This window comes from Schistocerca gregaria, chromosome 3, assembly GCF_023897955.1.
Source record: "Schistocerca gregaria isolate iqSchGreg1 chromosome 3, iqSchGreg1.2, whole genome shotgun sequence".
Classification (NCBI taxonomy): domain Eukaryota; kingdom Metazoa; phylum Arthropoda; class Insecta; order Orthoptera; family Acrididae; genus Schistocerca; species Schistocerca gregaria.
This window is the reverse complement of record NC_064922.1, coordinates 412,573,242-412,596,085: the sequence shown is the minus strand read 5'-3', so window position 1 is coordinate 412,596,085 and position 22,844 is coordinate 412,573,242. Positions and strand designations below refer to the sequence as shown.

The 22,844-nt window shown below is 39.4% G+C and overlaps 1 protein-coding gene across 2 annotated transcripts in view; it reads right to left on the bottom strand.

Annotated features, from left to right (window-relative positions):
* Positions 1-22,844, bottom strand: part of LOC126356223 (ecto-NOX disulfide-thiol exchanger 2) — a 202,191-nt gene that overhangs the window by 61,576 nt on the left and 117,771 nt on the right. For both annotated transcript variants that reach the window (XM_050007042.1, XM_050007041.1), the window contains exon 9: positions 9,929-10,072. In XM_050007042.1, coding sequence (XP_049862999.1) covers positions 9,929-10,072 — 144 coding nt within the window. The remainder of the gene's footprint in view (positions 1-9,928; positions 10,073-22,844) is intronic.

Genomic DNA, 22,844 nt, shown 5'->3' with positions numbered 1-22,844 from the left:
ACAACCCTATCACTGAACTGTTCACATTAACACACTCTCTCTGCATTACCTTCCTATTCATAACGAATCCTACTCCTGCTATAGCATTTTTTTGCTGCTGTTGATATTACCATATAGTCATCTGACCAGAAATCCTTGTCTTCTTCCTGTTTCACTTCATTAACCCCTACTATATCTAGACTGAGCCTTTGCATTTTCCTTTTTAGATTTTCTAGTTTCCCATCCATGTTCAAGCTTCTGACATTCCATGCCCCAGTCTTATAGAATGTTGATTAGTCAATCTTTTTCTCATGCTCACCTCCCCCTTGGCAGTCCCCTCCAGAGATCCGAATGGGTGACTATTCTGGAATCTTTTGCCAGACACTTTTTCAATTACAGGCCACATGTCCTTTAGATACATGTTACATGTCTTTAAAGCAGTGGTTTCCATTGCCTTCTGCATCCTCATGCCATTGAGTGTGTTCTGAACCTCTGTCCACTCCTCTGCCCTCTCTGACATGGTTGTTGGCAGAATGAGGGTGCCTTCTTATGCTGGAAATTTTTGGCTGGCAATGCTGATTATTAACCAAAATTTAAGCAGTGGCAGGTTTCAAAGCAAGGACCGAGGACATTTTGATTACTTATCAAAGACACTACCACTGGACGACAGGTGCATCTTGCCTACTGCCTACTGAGCGGTGGGATGTGGAAATACTAAGGAATGAAGAGATGTGCTTGAAGTTCTGTGAGGCTATAGATACTGCAATAATTAGCCTACTGCCTACTTAGCTAATAATTATCGGAGTATCTACAGCCTCACAGAATTTGATGCATATCTCTTCATGCCTTAGTATTTCCACATCCCACTTCTTTGCACACTGATTCATCCTGAATCCTCTATTAACCTTCAGTCGACTTGTCATCATTACTCAATTGTGATATTAGTCTATATGTATCTGCTTCTGTGTATGCCTTAAAATCTCATATGTGGTTTCAGAATCTCTGCTTGACCATGACATAATATCACTGAAATCTTCCCATATCTCCCGGCCTTTTCTGAGTAGAATAATACCATGGACTTAAGCGACAGGTGTAAACAAGCAATAATGGTGTTAAGACAAATTTGTGTAAGTCAGAATCCAATTTTGTGTATACAAACACGCACAAATTATGTTTGATTGGGACCAGAGACTAAATAAAACAGTAAAATTTAGAAGTGAAATGTTTAATAAAATGTTTGACAATACATAAAATTATATCACAGTACTATGCATTGCAACAAGGTAAACCAAAGATACTGTGAGACAGAAGGCTTCATGTAATATAACAATGTCATCTGATGAGTCAAATATATGTCCTCTCACACAAAATTTCCTCATAGCAAAATTTTTCATTCACCACTTTGTAGCAGAAATGCACATTTTCTTGCAGTCTACTTTTTCTAAAATTTGTAACCCTTTCTCAATTGAACAGAGGCCTCCTGCCAAGTTTGCAGCTATCATTTGATCTTCTGACTGAACTGGGTCTAATGAATCAGGTTGTTCAATGTTCTGCTTTTGCTCATGGATTTCTATAAGCTAATCAATTGTCAGTTCCTGATTGTGTAAAAGCAGCAGTTCTTGAACGTCACTGCCATCCACCTCCAAATTTAATTGTCTGGCAAGATCAAGCAATTCTTCAATCACATTAGCAATATGATAAATATCTGGTACCCATTCCCCCTGGGCTTCACTGGTGAAAAAAAAAGGGAGACAGTTTTTTCCTTATACCATTTAAAATTTCTTGTGAAATTTCGTTCCGAGATCATTCAATACTTCTCACAGCATTCAAAACATTCAATTGCTTCCACAAGCCTGTAACAGTGAGCTCACTGTTTACTCTCATAGCTTCATGTGGATGTGTAAATGATTGTCTCAAGTAGTAAGCTTTAATTGTTTTAATGACTCCCTGGTCCAATGGTTGAAGGAAGCTGGTTATGTTCAGTGGAAAAAGTACAACTTTAACATGCAGATCAAAATTAATGGAAAAAAAAAGAAAAAAGAAAAACCCAGAATGATGACCTGGTGCATAGTCAATCAACAACATCACTTTTAAATGAAATTTAACTGGCAATGATGTTTGGCTTCAGGTATGAAGTCATGACAGAGGGTGTCACCCAAGTTGTAGCATTCAATTTCCAAGTCATTGGTAACCGAACTTCAGATGTATTTTTTTAAGCTCTTAGATTTACTGAACGGATAAACTAAGAGAGGTTTCAATTTACAATCACAAGCAGCATTCTCACCAGCCATCACTAACCTTTGGCAGGATTAAAATATTCAGGTTGACTATGGTTTGGCTGGTACAGCCACATTTTTGAGTTTCTGGATAGAGCGATGCAGTCTCTTTATCAGTGCTACCTGCCCCTGCCTCTGCCTCTCCATTTCTTGCGATACTTTGCCAATTACGATGACTTCTTAATCAACTAAACCAACCATCACTAGCTTTAATCATTTAATCTCTTGTCGCCTCCCCAGCTGCTTCTTTCAATCCCTCAAAAATCAGTTCAGCTTCAGATCACACTGAGTTCTAACCAGTAGAAATTTTCACTCTCGTCGTAACTGCCATCTGCTTCACGTCTGCTGTGCAGCGAGCTATGTTAAATTAAGTATTAACTGTATTTTTCTTACTTATCACTTCTTCTTCTGTGTGTTTTTGCTTTTAGGAAGCTTTAATTGTTGAGTGCTAGTAATAGTGTTCCATAGATCTTGTGTTTGTTTTGAATACAGTCAGAGAGAGTCCCTTTAGTCAGCCATAGTGCCAGTGTTTGTTTTGAATACAGTCCAGAGACAGGTAGTGCTATTTTCATTGTTTTCTACAAGAAGTGTCTAGTAACCACAGGTTATCAACTATCAGCCGCCTTTAGCGAATTAGCAGTCTAGTTAAAAGTTGATTAACTCTCTACAGTAAATTTATTTCTTAGGATGGATAGGATGTGTGACTGCTGTGTACGGATGCAGGAGCAGCTGGCCACGATACTCGAACAGTTGAACATGTTGATGGCCGTGGTCAGCCGTCTTCAGGCTGCAGCCTTGGAGTGTAGCGGCAGTGGGGAGTCTGGTGCGTCGCATGGTATACCCCAGGTGTTACATGCTTCACCCACTGTCCCAGCTGTCGAGACATCTTTGCGGTTACCGGGTGCAGTTGGGCGACCCTCTCCCCAAGGGGAGAGGCGGGTTCAGCAGCGTTCGTGGAGCACGAGGCGGAGGGTCAATGTGGAGGCTGGCCGTGTGGCATCGCCCACTCTGCCTGTGAGTGGACATGTGACCACTCCGTTCAGCAAGGTCCGAACAGGCACTCGGGGGGAGGGGCTTATTAGTGATTGGGAGCTCCAACGTTAGGCGGGTGATGGAGCCCCTTAGGGAAACAGCGGAAAGTTCGAGGAAGGAGGCCAGTGTTCACTCTGCTTGCCGGGGGGGGGGGGGGGGGGGTCTCATCCTAGATGTGGAATGTGGAGGCCCTCCCGGATGCGATAGAGGGCACTGGGTGCACCCGACTGCAAATTGTTGCTCACGTTGGCACCAATGACTCCTGCCATCTGGGTTCAGAGATCATCCTCAGTTCATACAGGCGGTTGGCAGTGTTGGTGAAGGCGGAAAGCCTCGCACGAGGGGTGGAATCTGAGCTAACTATTTGTAGTATCGTTCCCAGAACCGATCGCGGTCGTCTGGTTTGGAGCCGAGTGGAAGCCTTAAGCGAGAGGCTCAGACGATTCTGCGGAGATCTGGGGTGCAAATTTCTCAAATAGGTCAGGTGTGCACTACACGCAAGAAGCGGCTACAAGGGTATCGGAGTACATGTGGAGTGCACATGTGGGTTTTTTAGGTTAGAGAATTCCCTCCCTAGGCCCAACGAGACGCCTCCTGAGACGCGACAAGGTAAGAGTAGGCACAATGCAACAGGGAATAACAATATTAATGTGGTAATAGTAAACTGCAGGAGCGTCTATACAAAGGTCCCAGGTCTGCTCTCATTAATAAATGGTCACAATGCCCACATTGTGCTAGGGACAGAAAGTTGGCTAAAACCACATGTAAACAGTAATGAAATTCTAAACTCATATTGGAATGTATAACGCAGAGACAGGCTGGACAGCGAAGGGGGATGCGTGTTTATAGCGATGAGAAGTGCAATAGTATCGAAGGAAATTGATGGAGATCCAAAATGTGAAATAATTTGGGTGAAGGTCACGGTTAAAGCACGCTCAGACATGGTAATTGGATGTCTCTAAGGCCCCCTGGCTCAGCAGCTGTTGTGGCTGAGCACCTGAAGGATAATTTGGAAAATATTTCAAGTAGATTTACCCACCATGTTATAGTTCTAGGTTGAGATTTTAATTTGCTGGATATAGACTGGGAGACTCAAACGTTCATAACGGGTGGCAGGAACAAAGAATCCAGTGAAATTTTTTTAAGTGCTTTATCTGTAAACTACCAAGAGCAGTTAAACAGAGAACCGACTCATGGCGATAACATATTAGACCTTGTGGTGAAAAAACATAGCCAGAGCCTTGCAGACAAAAATTACGCGAAGCAAAATGTAGTGTGAGGAGGGCTATGTGAGAGGCATTCAATGAATTCAAAAGTAAAGTTCTACACACTGACTTCGCAGAAAATCCTAAGAAATTTTGGTCTTATGTAAAAGCAGTAGGTGGATCAAAACAAAATCTCCAGACACTCGTGACTGAAATGGTACTGAAACAGAGGATGACAGACTAAAGGCCGAAATACTAATTGTCTTTTTCCAAATTTGTTTCACAGAGGAAGACTGCACGGTAGTTCCTTCTCTACATTATCGCTCAGATGAGAAAATGGTAGATATCGAAATAGACGAGAGAGGGATAGAGAAACAATTAAAATCGCTCAAAAGAGGAAAGGCCGCTGGACCTGATGGGATACCAGTTCAATTTTACACGGACTATGTGAAGGAACCTTCCCCCTTCTTGCAGCAGTGTACCGTAGGTCTCTAGAAGAGCGTAGGGTTCCAAAGGATTGGAAAGGGGCACAGGTCATCCCCGTTTTCAAGAAGGGACATCGAACAGATGTGCAGAACTATAGACCTATATCTCTAACATCGATCAGTTGTAGAATTTTAGAACACGTATTATGTTCGAGTATAATGACTTTTCTGGAGACTGGAAATGTACTCTGTAGGAATCAGCATGGGTTTTGAAAAAGACAATCGTGTGAAACCCAGCTCGTGCTATTTGTCCACGAGACTCAGAGGGCCATAGACACGGGTTCCCAGGTAGATGTCGTGTTTCTTGACTTTCGCAAGGCATTCGATAAGGTTCCCCACAGTCATTTAATGAACAAAGTAAGAGCATATGGACTATCAGACCAATTGTGTGATTGGATTGAAGAGTTCCCCGATAACAGAACGCAGCATGTCATTCTCAATGGAGAGAATTCTTCCAAAGTAAGAGTGATTTCAGGTGTGCCGTAGGGGAGTGTCGTAGGACCGTTGCTATTCACAATATACATCAATGACCTTGTGGATGACATTGGAAGTTCACTGAGGCTTTTTGCGGATGATGCTGTGGTATATCGAGAGGTTGTAACAATGAAAAATTGTACTGAAATGCAGGAGGAACTGCAGCAAATTGACACATGGTGCAGGGAATGGCAATTGAATCTCAATGTAGACAAGTGTAATGTGCTGCGAATACATAGAAAGAAAGATCCCTTATCATTTAGCTACAATATAGCAGGTCAGCAACTGGAAGCAGTTAATTCCATAAATTATCTGGGAGTATGCATTAGGAGTGATTTAAAATGGAATGACCATATAGAGTTGATTGTCAGTAAAGCAGATGCCAGACAGAGTCATTGGAATAATCCTAAGGAAATGCAATCCGAAAACAAAGGTAGTAGGTTACAGTACACTTGTTCACCCACTGCTTTAATATTTTTCATCGGTATGGGATCCGTACCAGATAGGGTTGATAAAAGAGAGAGAGAAGATCCAATGGAGAGCAGCACGCTTCGCTACAGGATCATTTAGTAATCATGAAAGCATTACAAAGATGATAGATAAACTCCAGTGGAAGACTCTGCAGGAGAGACGCTCAGTACGGGCTTTTGCTGAAGTTTCGAGGACATACCTTCACCGAGGAGTCAAGCAGTACATTGCTCCCTCCTATGTATATCTCGCGAAGAGACCATGAGGATAAAATCAGAGAGATTAGATCCCACACAGAGGCATACCGACAATCCTTCTTTCCACGAACTATACGAGACTGGAATAGAAAAGAGAACCGATAGCGGTATTCAAGGTATCCTCTGCCACACACAGTCAGGTGGCTTGAGGAGTATGGATGTAGAAGTAGATGTAGATGTACTTCATAATCACACCATAATTTACCATTGTTTCCATCTGAATGATAATACCATAACATTTAAGAATGATACTTAAGCTCGAAGACTGAGCATTTTCCACAGCTTAGAGTATTTTTTCTTATAATTATTCTGACTGATCCAGGTAGATCAACCTTCTTTGCCAGTTCACAAATTGTAATTTTTGCATCAAAGTCTTTGATAATATTAAGTTTCCATTCCAAAGACAATGATTTTCTTTTCTTGTTTGATACAAATGAATCAGGTGTGCTTCATTTGAAAGACAAACTTAGAATCTATCAATAAAGCCAGCCCCATGGATAAAATGACTCTGTACATATCTTTTCCAAACTTGTCATAAGTTGAACCATGTGTGGGCATAGAGAGGGAATATAAATGCACAGCGCTCAAGCAGTTAAATTGCATTAATATCCCCATAAGCTTTCCCTATCTCTTCACCTTCTGATTGTCACGTCAGCATATATACTTGAACAATTATTGTCTGTAATGATTTGCTGCCAATTTTGATGAAGACAACCTCATCACTGTACTGTTCACTGTAGCTCAGTCTCTGGCCTACCTTCCTTTTTGTAACAAATCCTACTCCCATAATACTATTTTCTGCTCTTGTTGATAATCAAAGATGCTACACCTACACCATGGGTGCATTGTCAGGAGGTTTACAGAACTGAAAGTTGTGTTGTAAAAACATAAATTAAACAAGTTGGTATTGAGGAGAGAGATCCAGCTGGTGCAGGTGTGATGCAATCAAGCATGGTGCTCATCAGTGTTCTGGTATTATGTGGTTGACTCTGCTCTTAGCCACTGTTTCGTGATGACAATTCATTCCCATGGACAGCTTGTTAGTGGTCATACCCACATAAAATGCTGCACAGAAGTTATGGCAAAGTCATATATTATATGACGGTATTCATAGATGCCAGTTCGCAGTTGATGAAACAGATCTTGAATACTATTACACACAGGTTAGGTTAGGTTAGGTTAGGTTAGGTTAGTGGTGTTTAATGTCCCGTCGACAACGAGGTCATTAGAGACGGAGCGCAAGCTCGGGTCAGGGAAGGATGGGGAAGGAAATCAGCCGTGCCCTTTCAAAGGAACCATCCCGGCATTTGCCTGAAACGATTTAGGGAAATCACAGAAAACCTAAATCAGGATGGCCGGAGACGGGATTGAACCGTTGTCCTCCCGAATGCGAGTTCAGTGTGCTAACCACTGCGCCAACTCGCTCGGTTATTACACACAGTCACATCACCAACTAACAAATTTTATATTCATTCCATATGTTTGACGAGTACATACACATATAGATTTTTAAATTTTAAAAATTTCCTGAAGCATCAATTCTTGTAAAAACTTCAGTATGTGTTACCACAAATGTTCAGTATGCAATTACATCACTTGGTGGGAAGTTTTGTAACTAGTAGCCAATGAATGTAATGCACAATCAAGATGAACAATAGCAATAGTAAGCCAAGTTGGACTAGCTCCCACCTCAACATCAGTCAATACAAAATCAGTAAGGTCATCACAGAACACTAATAGTTCGTGTAGTACATCAAAAATCTAATCAGCATCAACATTCATATTATAGCCTGTTTCAACTCTGGGGCTACATGAAGGACAGGATGTTCACCACTGCAGTGCAGGACCTTCAAAGACCTCTGCACTTGGATTGTTGAAGTCATCGGTACCATCCCCTTCGGCACGTTTCAGCAGATTCGAGAGGTTTCAAGTACAGACTAAACATTCTTCATGTCTTCGCACTGGCTCACATGGAGGTGTTTTACTTTGACATTGTAATTTTTTAAAACTTTGTTTTCAACAATTTATTTCCGAGAAGGTTATAATCTACTTCATTTAATTTTGTGATGAGAGCAGATTGAAAATAGGGCATTTCCGTGTTGACTCCATATACATCTTTTTTTAATACATCTCTAGAAGTAAACTAAACATTTAAAAATACATTTTTGAGAATATTTCTGTAAGAATAAAATGGAACATAGTTAAGGTTATGTCTTGACTGCTCATCTCTAGTACTTTGTCGAAAATTGGAAGAATCCATGTAAATAAAATTTGTTTTGTTGATTTAATAAATTCTGTACATTTCATTTATTTCTAACGAAACTTCTAATTCTCCCATTACATTTTGCAAAGGGCCTTCGCTAAACTGTTTTGTCCATTTAATAAATTTGCATGCTTCATGTTTTTTCTACTAAAAATTTCTAATTCTTCCAAGGCTCTTTGCTAAACAAATTGGAAAAATTTGTAAATGTTGTAGAAAACAAGAGAACTCAAAAAATTTATCAAATGAACAAATTTGATTTACGTGGATTATTCCAATTGTCTCAGAAACTACTACAGATGGATCCACTTTGAAAATAATTTGTCACGCTGTTAACGAATATGCTCATTTATATCAATATAAGATACTGTATTTTGAGAGTTTGTAAATTCCGAAGTGTAAATTCCAAACACTATGTGAATTACACAGTGTAAATTCCACAGTTTCTGACAATGCTCTCATTACATTGTGTGAAACTTGCCAATAAAAAATAACGATTGTGATTTGTGTTGGCTGTCCTACAAACTTTATTTTAACAGTCACTGTTTTCTCTAGAACCAATGCCTGCTCTTGAGAAAATTTATGGTCCAAGATACTGAAGAGTTTTGTTAAATATATAAATAAAAATAAATCACACACCCATACTTAAAATTGAGGACTATGAGAAATACGGGCCCATATTTGTAATGCAACATGCTGTGACATATATACCATGGTCCATGTTTCCCACAGGCCTCGCTTGAAGTAGAAGTGGATGTTTAATGTATTAATAATACAAAACATTATATTTTAATATATAAGTTACGGGATGAAAGATTAATAAGCTTCATAAATATACTCTGTTTTGCTACCTGTGTGAAAGAAAGACAAAGAAACAGGAACATGAAAATGATCATGTGACTGATTTTAACTAGATAGGAATATGAATGTCCCAAACTATGGAACAGAAAAAAAATTAGAGTAAATTCATCTAGACATGGTTTCCTGAATCACAAAGACCAAGATCCCGTACTTTTGTGCTATTCTCAAAATTCTGCCATTACATGTTCACATGAAGCAAGGGTGTTAAAGCATTCCAGATTTAATTATGTCTACCATCCAGCCTTGTTGAATAGGATACCCTTCCAAGACAGTGCTACATGCAGACCTGCAGTTAACATCAGACTGCATTGTTTCTCTGTAGCACGTTCATATGTTTATTTAATGACAGAAGTATCCATCTCTGTTCAGGCACATCTGAAGATCCTAATACATCACATTCAATAAACTAACCAATCTCTGGTAGAAATGAAATCTGTGTTCATTGTGTGTACTGAGTGAGAGATTGATGTGACAAGGCATAATTCCACTAAGTCACGAACTAAAAGTCCAGAAGATACAACTACCCTGCAAAAGTTATGAATGTAGTTTGAAAAAGTATCTAACATTATAGCAACTAATGTCTCTGTATTGGTGCCAATTAAAGACAATTTCAATAATTTTACAAACTTACCCTCAACACATTGATAGTGGATCTATCATCAGCATCACGGCTCTTTTTTTTATGGCTTGTCATATCGTCTTCAGCATCTGAGACTTCCATTTCTTCATCAGCTCGCTCATTCAACACTTCTTCCAGCTGGACAGCTTTGATTTCCTGTTCAAATTAATCGAACTGTTTTAGCACACACTGTGAAGTGTTTGCTTCTCCAATCATTTTGCTGCAATCATATTTAACTATTTTATTATTTACAGAGAAAAGAAAGATAAGTTACACAACTCATACATCTACCTGCTCTGCAATATTTTCAAATCTATGGTCTGCTGTGACATCCTTTGTTCCCTACAGTCCACCTACTAAAATTGGTATTTTTTTTTCTCCTACAACCTCAAAGAAGCAGCGACATCACATTTGTGTGTCTGACAATAATAAAAAGTTTAACTGTTATTGTTTTACCTAAAATGGGAGTCATACGTCAACAATGATCATGTGCAGCCGTATCAGATAACTGATCCCCCAGAAACTTGAATACTAAATCATAATAATCAATGATGGAAACAAGGCAACATGACTCACATTTGTTGGTCTTTTGTAGAACAACTATTCCATTATGTCAAATATTTGAAAGGAAGCTGGCTGATGCCTTCTAAGCTGTTGCCTTCTAATAGGAACTAACCCAATGCTCACCCTAAATAACACTGGAACAAATCTCTGATAGGCTGACACTGTTTAAAATATAGTGTACCCCTATCAGAGACTTCCCATGCAAGAGAAACCTCTGGCTCTTTATACTCATGTGTTCATTTAACTTATGATATAAAGTAAATCAAATGGATATAGCCATCAAAACCTGTTGCTTCCTTTATGCCCATGAACTAATTTGCAAATAGCACAAAAAGTTTACAAAGTATGTAATGTATGGGATAGAATTATTTACTCGAGTTCAAGCACTACTTTGCCCTTACATTTCAGAATATAACATGCAGGTACCCAAGGGTGCATTACTAGTGCTGTAATTTTTGTAAGAACAGATGTTCTGCTGGGTATTGTTTTGTTATGTTGGAGACCATCTCAGAAGGCGCACAGCAATGGGTCCACATTACTGTCATGGCAAGTCAATTACTGGTGCCTGCACTCCTTCCACAGAGATCCACCATGATATTACCAGGGACAAAAGATGATAGGAACAGAATTCTTTGAGACTTTCAACTCTTCTAATCCATTGCACAGCTGTTAGTTTATGGCAAGCACAGTAAGTGCTGCACTTTTGGATGTTCAGGTGTGTTGTTGATTCCATTTTTATGCCCTGTATTGCAATGACCAACACAGTCTTCTTCTTCTTCAGATGCTGTGGGCTGTGTTGTTTTGTGTATTCACTTCCTCAACTCACAGTGCCTGAAACAGACTACAGGTTCAGTCATCGAAATACTGTGCATGAAAATGGAATCAGCAACTCAGCTGAACACCTGAAAGCACATCATTAACCAATCATGCCAAGGAAACCTGAGAGATCAAAGCATAGTCAACTTATGAGAGTTGATGCCAGCAGATTCTTACCTAGTCACCACTCATAATAATGATATGTCACAGCCAGAGTTCCCTTTACTTACAGTGAACCTCTTCATAACATTACAAACATTTAAGAGATTTTGGGCTTAGTGCAACTGCCACCATATAGTCAAGCATGCAGAATGAACAATAAGTGGAGTTGTGTAGGAGTTCTTATATTTCACAAAGTGAAAATGTGGCACAGGACCTCTCACAAACAAAAATGAAAGTCATAATGGATATATCTACACGATCAGTATCACAGATCATTTTGTTAAATCCACTATGTTTGTGCCACAATGAGATACAGTTACAGCTCACAAGACACCCACCAAAAGTAATCAATACCACACTGTTGCTCACTCACTCCCAAACCCTGTCTCAGATGGTGGTGCAAATACAGATGGTAGTGAGCTGAATGGCAACACATCTTTGTTTTAAATGCATTGTATTGCATTTTCTTGTAACAAAACGATTGCACACATATTAACATCTCCTTGGTAAAGAGTATGTGTTATGTGGTTCCAACACACACACACACACACACACACACACACACACACACACACACACACACACACCAAGAAAGAGGGGTAAGGGGGGGGGGGCTGCAGGAAAATAACAAAATATGAGTGCTGTGTCATACGAACAAGACACAGCCAGAGCAAAAGCGCCACAGGTGCAAAGATGCAAGCTGATGGCACTGCCATAGAGACTCACCGCTTGCGTGAGTTGCACCAACACCCCGGGCTTCACCAGGGATGAAGATATCAGCTTTGCCTCGGCCAATTGCCACCAGAGTACAATCTGCTTATGACTGGATGAGAACAGACAGAAGCCTACTCGCAAGGTAGAAAGGCAGCTCTTGCCTGCTTGGTTACAGATCATCGTCCAGGACTGACTCATACAGCGAACATCATTTAGTGAATTCTTACAAATGGACAGACAGTTGTAAATTGTATTTGCTATGTACTGTGAAGTGCACCTATGATTATTTTCACTTAGCCATTGAGGGCCTTTTTTGTATTATATTACATTCAGTGTTGCATACTTCATTATTCGAAGATAATTAAACTTTTTTTGTGTGACTTTGTTACTAATTTGTTGGGGTACAGTAGAACCTTCGTTCTCCTATCCTGTTACCTGACCCTGGGGCATAGCTGTATAACACTGGCAGGGAGAAATTGTCTTAGCAGTGTACTGCACCAGAAACCAATTCAGGAACTCCGAAACTCAGCCTACCGTAACAACAGTGGCAGCTCGGCCTCTGCAGCAGTAACAATGAGGCCTTTACAAAACTGGCGGCGATGAGGCCTTTACAAAACTGGCGATGAGGCCTTTACAAAACTGGCGATGAGGCCTTTACAAAACTGGCGATGAGGCCTTTACAAAACTGGCGATGAGGGTTTACAAAAGTGACAGTAATAATTAGAGCTTGTCAAAGTTTGCTGCACTTGTGTTTTGAGATTATATACACCTATACTCCCCTGAAACCATCCATAATTCCCCTGCTAGGCATATCTATTTTTATTACCAAACAAATATAAGAAGCCGCTTTGATCCAATTTTCCAGCAATGTAACAACTGTTAATCTTTTTTTAAAGTTAGAAAGCAGTGTAACTTGGCAATTTTCATTATTTCTTCATGCTTCTATTACTGCTTTCATTTACAAGATTAGAAATGTCCACAGTGTCAACAAAATGATCCTCTAGAGAAATTTAGAGCCACTCAAACTGAAAATATCTCTTTATTATGTCACTCTCTGTGACATTACCTTTTACACCATAAATCCAGTGTACAAATACCTTTATATCTGTCAACTGTACAAAAGCATCTTAAGCATCTTAAAAAACAGCATAACAATTCCGCCACTTGTTACCAAACATGGCTGATTGCAAGCAAAACTTTGGAGAAAATCTCTTACCTTCACTTCTTATTACCACTTAAATGCATGCAGAGAGAACACGAGCACTTTACAATGACTTATACAATGATCAAACTGCATACAACATAAACTCACCTGTTTAATATTTTGTTATAGTACTTATATCATTACTTACTGTGAGTGAAGTGGAATCCTTTATATATACTATAGATTTCCAAACAATGACTTATGCATTTGGTATCTTTAAAAGAACTGATGTAATAGCTTTTTTAAGACCTGCACTTTACATTAAAAATGAAGCAGATGCTTGAAAAAGTGCAAAACCCAATAAGACTGACAGACAGATGCACAGTTTATTAAGATGCACATTTTGCAAGAACACAGAAATATAAACGTTTCCTGCAGGTGCTATTCTCAACTTAATGAGACATTCATTCTTCAGAGAAATCTTATGTAAATATATAAGTTGCTGTTAAGAACCATCCCCTGAGGATAAAGCTAAATGGGAAAGGCCTTCAGAAGATTATTTTTATTAATTTACTGACAGACTGAAATAACTGTCCGAAAATATGAAACAAAATTTCTACAAGACTAGCCTGTAACTGCATCAGTACAGATTTCTGGTGGACAGACTGGCCACAAAGATGGTTTGTTTATAGGAATATGGTGGGGAAGGGGAAGGTTTTTGGAAATATAAAATATCTATTACTGGGCACGGCATACATTTGGACATGGAAAAAGAACAACAAATAAACTTTACACACATAATGGACGACCAACAGCACATGTATTTCATTACACTTAATACCACGTTTACTACTACTCACAGAACCATGTTACAAGCAGGGAATTCAATTACAATGGACAAGAACTAGGAAATTGGGCCATTATCCTGTTTGAGGAATCTTTCCGGAATTTATCTTGGATGATTCGGTAAAGTCCCAAAAACCTAAATCAGCATGATAACAAGGAATGCAAAGCACAGCTCTAATTGAGAGTAAAAACCTTTTCCTTGTGGGTAAACCTATCCAATTCTGCAAAAAGAAACATTTCTTTTATAGGAAGAGCCCCTATCTGAAAGAATTAAAGCTCCGATAGGTACAGTATGATTTCACTGAGTGGAATGCATAAAATAAAATGCACAGTGATCAAGATTTTAAAATTGCTTCAAGCAGGGAAATGTGAAACAACAGAAGAATGCCAAGCAGTGGAGGAATCTGAGCTCACACATTACTAGGAATGAACCTACCCTCACTTTATAGAGAACTGTTTTATTTTGTGTCACACTGATATGTGTACAAGGTATGGCTCACAAAGATGGAGTAAGTAATGGAAAGATAAATAAATGATTACATGTTGTACCGACAATATGTATCACATCTGCTACAGCAAATCTTGTCATGACAAAAATGAGACACTAATTCTAATATCGCAACTGTGGTTGTAACATATATTCCATTACAAACTGAGAGGAGAGCCCTTTGTAACCAGTGATGATTAAGAGGACTAACCAGGGTAGATTCCAATGTCTCATCCATACATTCATGTCATGCAGTTGTTAGTGTCCGTTATTGTTGTGGTCTTCAGTCCTGAGACTGGTTTGATGCAGCTCTCCATGCTACTCTATCCTGTGCAAGCTTCTTCATCTCCCAGTACCTACTGCAACCTACATGCTTCTGAATCAGCTTAGTGTATTCATCTCTTGGTCTCCCTCTATGATTTTTACCCTCCTCGCTGCCCTCCAATACTAAATTGGTGATCCCTTGATGCCTCAGAACACGTCCTACCAAACGATCCTTTCTTCTAGTCAAGTTGTGACACAAATTTCTCTTCTTCCAATACTGTTCAATACCTCCTCATTAGTTATGTGATCTACCCATCTAATCTTCAGCACCCTTCTGGAGCACCACATTTCGAAAACTTCTACTTTCTTCTTGCCCAAACTATTTATCGTCCATGTTTCTCTTCCATACATGGCTACACTCCATACAAATACTTTCAGAAATGACTTCCTGGCATTTAAATCTACACTCAGTATTAACAAATTTCTCTTCTTCAGAAACGCTTTCCTTGCCATTGCCAGTCTACATTTTATATCCTCTCTACTTCGACAATCATCAGTTATTTTGCTCCCCAAGTAGCAAAACTCCTTTACTACTTAAAGTGTCTCATTTCCTAATCTAATTCCCTCGGCATCACCGGACTTAATTCGACTACTTTCCATTATCCTCGTTTTGCTTTTGTTGATGTTCATCTTATATCCTCCTTTCAAGACACTATCCATTCCATTTAACTGCTCTTCCAAGTCCTTTGCTGTCTCTGACAGAATTACCATGTCATCGGCGAACCTCAAAGTTTTTATTTCTTCTCCATGGATTTTAATACCTACTCCGAATTTTTCTTTTGTTTCCTTCACTGCTTGCTCATTATACTGATTGAATAACATCGGGGAGAGGCTACAACCCTGTCGCACTCCCTTCCCAACCACTGCTTCCCTTTCATGTCCCTCGACCCTTATAACTGCCATCTGGTTTCTACAGAAATTGTAAATAGCCTTTCGTACCCTGTATTTTACCCCTAGGTTAGGTTAGGTTAGGTCGTACCCTGTATTTTACCCCTGCCACCTTCAGAATTTGAAAGAGAGTATTCCAGGCAACATTGTCAAAAGCTTTCTCCAAGTCTACAAATGCTAGAAACGTAGGTTTGCCTTTCCTTAATCTAGCTTCTAAGATAAGTTGTAGGGGCAGTATTGCCTGACGTGTTCAAATATTTCTATGGAATCCAAACTGATCTTCCCCAAGGTTGGTTTCTGCTAGTTATTCCACTCGTCTGTAAAGAATTCGAGTTAGTATTTTGCAGGTTAGTGTCCGTACGTTAATCAAATAACCAACTTGACAGCTCATTGGTAACAAGTATGGATAGGCAGCTCACCAACTTGCACTGCACACAAGGTGAGTCGGTGAATGTAATCCTCTAGTCTACACTTTTATTACAAGGAAATGTCAAATGAAAACTGAATACCAACCACAACGGGACTATGGACCTGGTTCCATTCAAAAGTAATAATCACAGGTGTTAAGGCCTATTTTCCCACTGGGAGACAAGATGCTCAATTCCTGTTTCACAGAATGGGGTCAGCCACTGACAGATCCGTAACTGTACCCGCTATTGCAATTCCTTGTCTGATGGAAGAGATGTCCACATGTATTTCTTCAGTTCACCAAAGATGTGAAAATCACATGCTGAAAAATCTGTGTTGTATGAAAGATGTTGCAGTGTTTCCCAACCAAATTGCTGAACGCTGCCTTTCTCTGGTTGCCACTGTGAGGGTGGGCATTGTCGTGCAACAGAATGATTCCAGCCAACAGCATTGCTGGGCATTATGACTATCACACATCACAGTTTCGGCAAAGTGTCTTCATAGCACTGCACACTGATTGTGACTCCAAGCTCCTTGAATTCGATGACCAGAGGGCTCCTGCAATCAAAGGAGGAGGTCATCATGACTTTACCAAAACTTGTGTGAAAAGCTTTGGATTTCTTTCTCTTTCACACTGGAGGTGTGGGATGTTTCCACTGGTGGCTTTGCCATTTGCCCGTGGGCTATTCAAATGCTGTCATGTGGACTCACCCTGTAGCATGATAATGCCCACCCCTATAATGGATGGCAATATCCTTCGTACATCAGGGATCTTTCATTATGTAATTTTCACATCTTTAGTAACCTGAAGAAAGACATGGGTGAACATCAGCTTCAGCTGGACAGGGAAGAGCATGAGTGGGTGTGCTTGTAGATCCATCAGCGGCCAACTGTGTTCTATGAAACAGGAATTCATCATCTCATCTCCCAGTGGGATAAATGTCTTAATGTGTGTGGCGTTTACTTTTGAACGGAAACATTCCATGGTCCCATTGTGGCAAGTGTTCAGTTTTCATTTGACTGTCCCAGATGTATGAAGACAGACTTACTACCAAATACAATATTGATGCTTTGGAGACTGGCCACTTAGAAGAAGTGGGCCTATAAAATTGGTCACTTATGCTGTTTTTTTAAAGCATTACTGGCACTTATTTAATCAATGTATCTTCAGAAGTAATACACACTAAAAAAAAAGGACCAAGCTTCAAGATTTATTTTTCAGATTTATTTTAATTCTTTGACAGATTACAATTTTAAAATAATGATGACAGAAAGTATAATTATCCTCCCGAGAATAAAGTTTGAGGAGTGTTATTGAGCAATTTCTTCCTCCTGAATATATAAAATTTCTTGCTTTCTGAACAAACCTGACATATTTGTACCAGGATTACAACAAAATACAAAATCTAATCAGTACACTCAATAAATTACATCAATCCAATCATATTGGCTCAGCCATTCATGACAACAGCTGTTCCATTCACTAATGTTTCTTTCGAAATAATTCTAGGAACTGTCAACAAAAGGCAGCAGCAGTCAAGGGGCAGGTCACGAGATGTCTGTACATTGTTCTCATGTAAAATGAGCCCAGTTTCCAAGCTATAGGTGGCTTGCACACAGAGAAAATCACTGTCCAACCTACATTCAAGTATGGTCTTTTAACACGAAGTTATGGTCCGAGCTATGCTTGGGTTTGGTCTTCCAAGTGTTAACTTCACAGTTCTGCTGACAAGATCAGCACACAAACTGGCCATGTTGATTCCAGGCTGTGAAATTCAGAAGCACTTTGAACTGTGCTGGACCAAGACTTTCACAAGTAGAGCTCTGCTGAGATTTGCCACTATCCACAATTTCAATAAACTAGTGCAAGCTTCTTCATCTCCCAGTACCTACTGCAACTTACATCTTTCTGCATCTGTTTAGTGTATTCATCTCTTGGTCTCCCTCCATGCTTACTGACACATGTGAGTTCCTGCTAAATCAGTTTTCCGGCTCAGATGAAATAATGTTGATAGTAGTGGACTACAGTAACTCAGCAAAGGCTTCAGACCATGGGATGCAACCAGCTGCTTCTGGCCCCAGACTTTGCTTTTGCCAAGTAAACAAAACTATGAATTAACAAATCCAACTGCTTAAGAAAAAGATGGAGTGTGACACCATCATAATGAAGATCCGTCGATATACACGCTTCAAATTGTAGTGTTTATACTGGTATTGGTATTCTGACAAGTTTTTCATCTTATATAAATCCTTTAACACCCTTTGACATTTCCAGAATGATGCCACATCATACAAGAAAAGATCTAGAAGGAGACGATAGGTTGGTAGTAGCAAATATATGTGGAAAAGACCTGCCAGACTCAATAACAAAAGGATCACAAAAATTAAAAGTTGGTATCTGACTGAATCAAGCGTACATTTAGGGAAAATGTCCACAACATGTTTCTAAGGCAAGAACTACAATTTTCGATGAAGAATGGACATTTTGAAGAGGGTTGTGGTATATATGCCAGATACAGTATGTGGACAAAAGCACCAAATACGAGGAATGAGAATACTAAAATGCAAATCAAGGATAAGAACTGTGCAAAATGGCCCTGTACCAAGCCACACGATGGGAGGAGACCAAATTCATTAGAGGAGAAGCTGCCAGTGCAAAGGCAGAAAAAAATTCCAGGTCAAATACTTCACCCACAAAGTCTTTCACGATGCACATATTGTATCAAATGTTTTCAGCATACCTGTCATACTACTTCTCTATGAAAATCCAAGCTTTTGGCAGTATGCACCACTGTCATAATCAGGAAAGCAACTAGCTCTCAAGAAAGTAATATATTCTTACAGATGTAGTTGCCCCCAGTGCTACAAGGAATTAGATTGGTGACACATCTCTCACAACATTTTTGTTTCAGTTGCATGTAAAACAGAACATACTACTATGTAGTCTCCTGGTGTCAAGTGCTCACTTTCATGCATTGCTGGGTGAAAATCTCAGATTTTTATTAAAATTTCTGAAACACACACTAATTTCCACAGCCTCTTTTGCAATTGAGTCCCAGCAGTTTGAAGTGAGAGCTAGAAACTGTCTGCTCAAACAAGTTTTATCAATTTATTTCTTAGGCTGTGTTTGGCAACGGTAGATTTTTTTATTTATCTGCACTTGATTTCCCCCTGATGTTTCGTACTGCACTGAGAAACAATATGAATAGACTGTCCCACACAGCTATTGACACATTCATATTGTAAACACCTGAACTCTGTGGTCATGACTATCCTTCTTAGGCAGCCAAAAGACATATTTTGATATAATGGAGATCACACTTCTGTGAGTGATAAACTATGCAATTCTGGTAGTGTAAGGACAGATAGCTTTGCCTGGTTGGAAGCAAAGGAACTGATAAATACAGTGAATAATGGCAGAATCAGATTAATTAAGTGTATAAATGATCAAAGCTCTTAGAAAGATCAGGCATCAGTGGCTGTACAGAGTTCTAAACTGAGTTTGGAAAGAAAGTGCTGATAACAGGCAGATATAACGCCATTATTTAAAATATGTGACAGAAAGAAATACACCAACTACAGGGGTGTGCTCTTGTTATCTCACATAATAAAAAATCTATGACTCCCTCCTTCAGAACAAAACAAGAAAATATGCTGATTTTACACTTGGGGAGGAACAACATGGTTTTATACCTCACAGGTTAACTACTGCCCTCATCTTTGTCACTACTATATGAGACATGCTGGGGGAAAATACAAACACTTATAACTGCTTGTTAGACATTGAGAAGTCCAATAACTATACAAATACAGACACATTTAGGAATGTCTTAGGCTTGAAAAATGGGATGCACATGGTACAAAATTTCGAGTACTTGGGTAGTGTTGTTTCCTCAGACAACATACATGAAGAGATTGGCAACAGTATATTAAAATCCTTTCCATTACTACCACGTGGTACTTCACATACTTTAAAACGGAACATTTTGATAAGCCTGTAAGAGCAATTTGTACTGATAGTACAGGTAATCTGTGATAGTTCAGGATGACAGCTGCAATGGTAGCTGCAATAAATGTGTACATAGCTGCTGCCATAGACAAAGAGACATGAAGGCTTATTTACTGATCACATAAGAAATTACTGCAATGTGTTCATCATGGTACAACGCAAATGGAAGAGAGATGGTACAATATAAAATTTAATAACAAGTTATAACTTTAATTGTAAATGTTAGCTTTGTTCGGGTCTATATGTACACTATGTGATCAAAAGTATTCGGACATCAGGCTGAAAATGATTTACAAGTTCGTGCCACCCTCCATCAGCAATGCTGGAATTCGATATGGTGTCCCCCCCCCCCCCCCCCCCCCAGCCTTTACCACTTTCACTCTCACAGGCATATGTTCAGTCAGTTGCTAGAAGGTTTTCATGGAGTCCTGCACTGAGGAGAGGTATCAATGTCGGTTGGTGAGGCCTGGCATGAAGTCGGTGTTCCAAAATGTATCAAAGGTGTTCTGTAGGATTCAGGTCAGAACTCTGTGCAGGCCAGTCCATTATAGAGATGTTATTGCCATGTAACCACACCACCAGAGGCTGTGCATTATGAACAGGTGCTCGATCATATTGAAAGATGCAGTCGCTATCCCCGAATTGCTCTTCAACAGTGAGAAGCAAGAAAGTGCTTAAAATATCAATGTAGGGCTGTGCTGTAATAGTTCCACATAAAAGAACAAGGGGAGCAAACCCCCTCCATGAAAAACATGACCACATCATAACACTACCGCCTCCGCATTTTACAGTTGGCATTACACACGCGGGCAGGTGACGTACACCGGGCGTTCGCCGTACCCATATCCTGACATCGGATTGCCACACTGTGTACCGTGATTCGTCACTCCACACAAGGTTTTTCCACTGATAAAGCATCCAATGTTTACAGTCCCTACTCCAAGCGAGGTGTCGTTTGGCACTTACCAGCATGATGTGGCTTATGAGCAGCAGCTCGACCATGAAATCCAAGTTTTCTCACCTCCTGCCTAACTGTCATAGCACTTGCAGTGAGTCCTGCTGCAGTTTGGAATTCCTGTGTGATGGTCTGGATAGATGTCTGCCTGTTACACATTACAAGCTTCTTCAACTGGCGAGACTCCTGTCAGTCAACAGACTTTTGTGCTGTATGTGTCCCTCAGTGTTTCCCCTTCACTATCACATAGAAAACAGTGGACCTAGGGATGTCTAGAAGTGATGAAATCTCGCGTACAGATGTGTGATATAAGTGAAAACCGATCACATGACCACATTCGAAGTCCACGAGTTCCGCGGGGCGCCCCATTCTGTTCTCTCACGATGTCTAATGACTACTAAGGTCGCTGATATGGAGTACCTGGCAGTAGGTGGCAGCACAATGCACCTAAAATGAAAAACATATGTTATAGGGGTGTCCGGATACATTTGATTACATAGTGTATTTGCCAGCTGCTAGTGGAGCAGTTATCCTGAAACATGACGTTGGTGTGTAGTATTGGTACAAATTGATGCAGGTACTGGACTGATGGACTCTCATTTAAGACTTATACATGTTCCGTATGAAATTATATATTTTATAAAAATTATGTATTTTATAAACTTTTGTAATGTAATCAGATGATGACAATTTGGACTGTTTAGTAAAAGTTAAACAAGCACTCTGTTGTTTCAAAAGACATTACATGTGAAATTATTAATTTGTTATAGTTCCCTGGATATTAACAAATTCTGTATTTTGTCTGGTAATGACCTGGTTATCTATGAGATTTACTACAATTAAAAATACAATGCATATTAAATTGCTAGTTACAGTTGGTTATGATAAAGTTGTCTCTCACAAATGATTTCCACAGGTATGCTAACTCCATTCATGAAAATATGACCACAATGGATAATTTAGATAATGATAATTTGACTTCTTGATTTAGAATCAACCCCTGTGTTTCAATTTATCTAACTAATTTTACATAAATATATGATTAATTTTACAGAAAAAATGACCCACTCATGTCCATGGCACACTTGAAAATTTACCATGTAATTCTGATATACTGATAAAGAATTATTAAATTTTGGAAATACTTTGCAAAATTAGTTGTTCACAGATTTTTGCATTTGCAACGCTAACCGTCAGTACCACAAAAAAATCCCAGGACACTGTCTAATGTAACCGCAGACTTTCAGGACAATGCTAGCTGCTCCAAAACACTCTTAAGCAGTTTATAAGGAAATCAAAATTTAGTGCAGAAATGTTCTGGTATCATACACCAGAAAAAATGTTTGCATAAAATTATGACAGAAGCTTATGATGCAATAAATCAAGAAATTACCTTCATCTTTATTTCTGACTTCAAAAGTTACTATTAGCATTAAGTGGAGGAATGTCATGAAATGAACTCATTAGGAGTGTGGCACATTGTTAGTTATACACCACACATTTAAGTAAGTATTTTACTAAAAATTACAGAAAGCACAAACATTGCGACTGTCACTTCAATATATTTTTAGTGGCACCAGGTATGTTATCTTTCCACTGACAGTGGTTAAG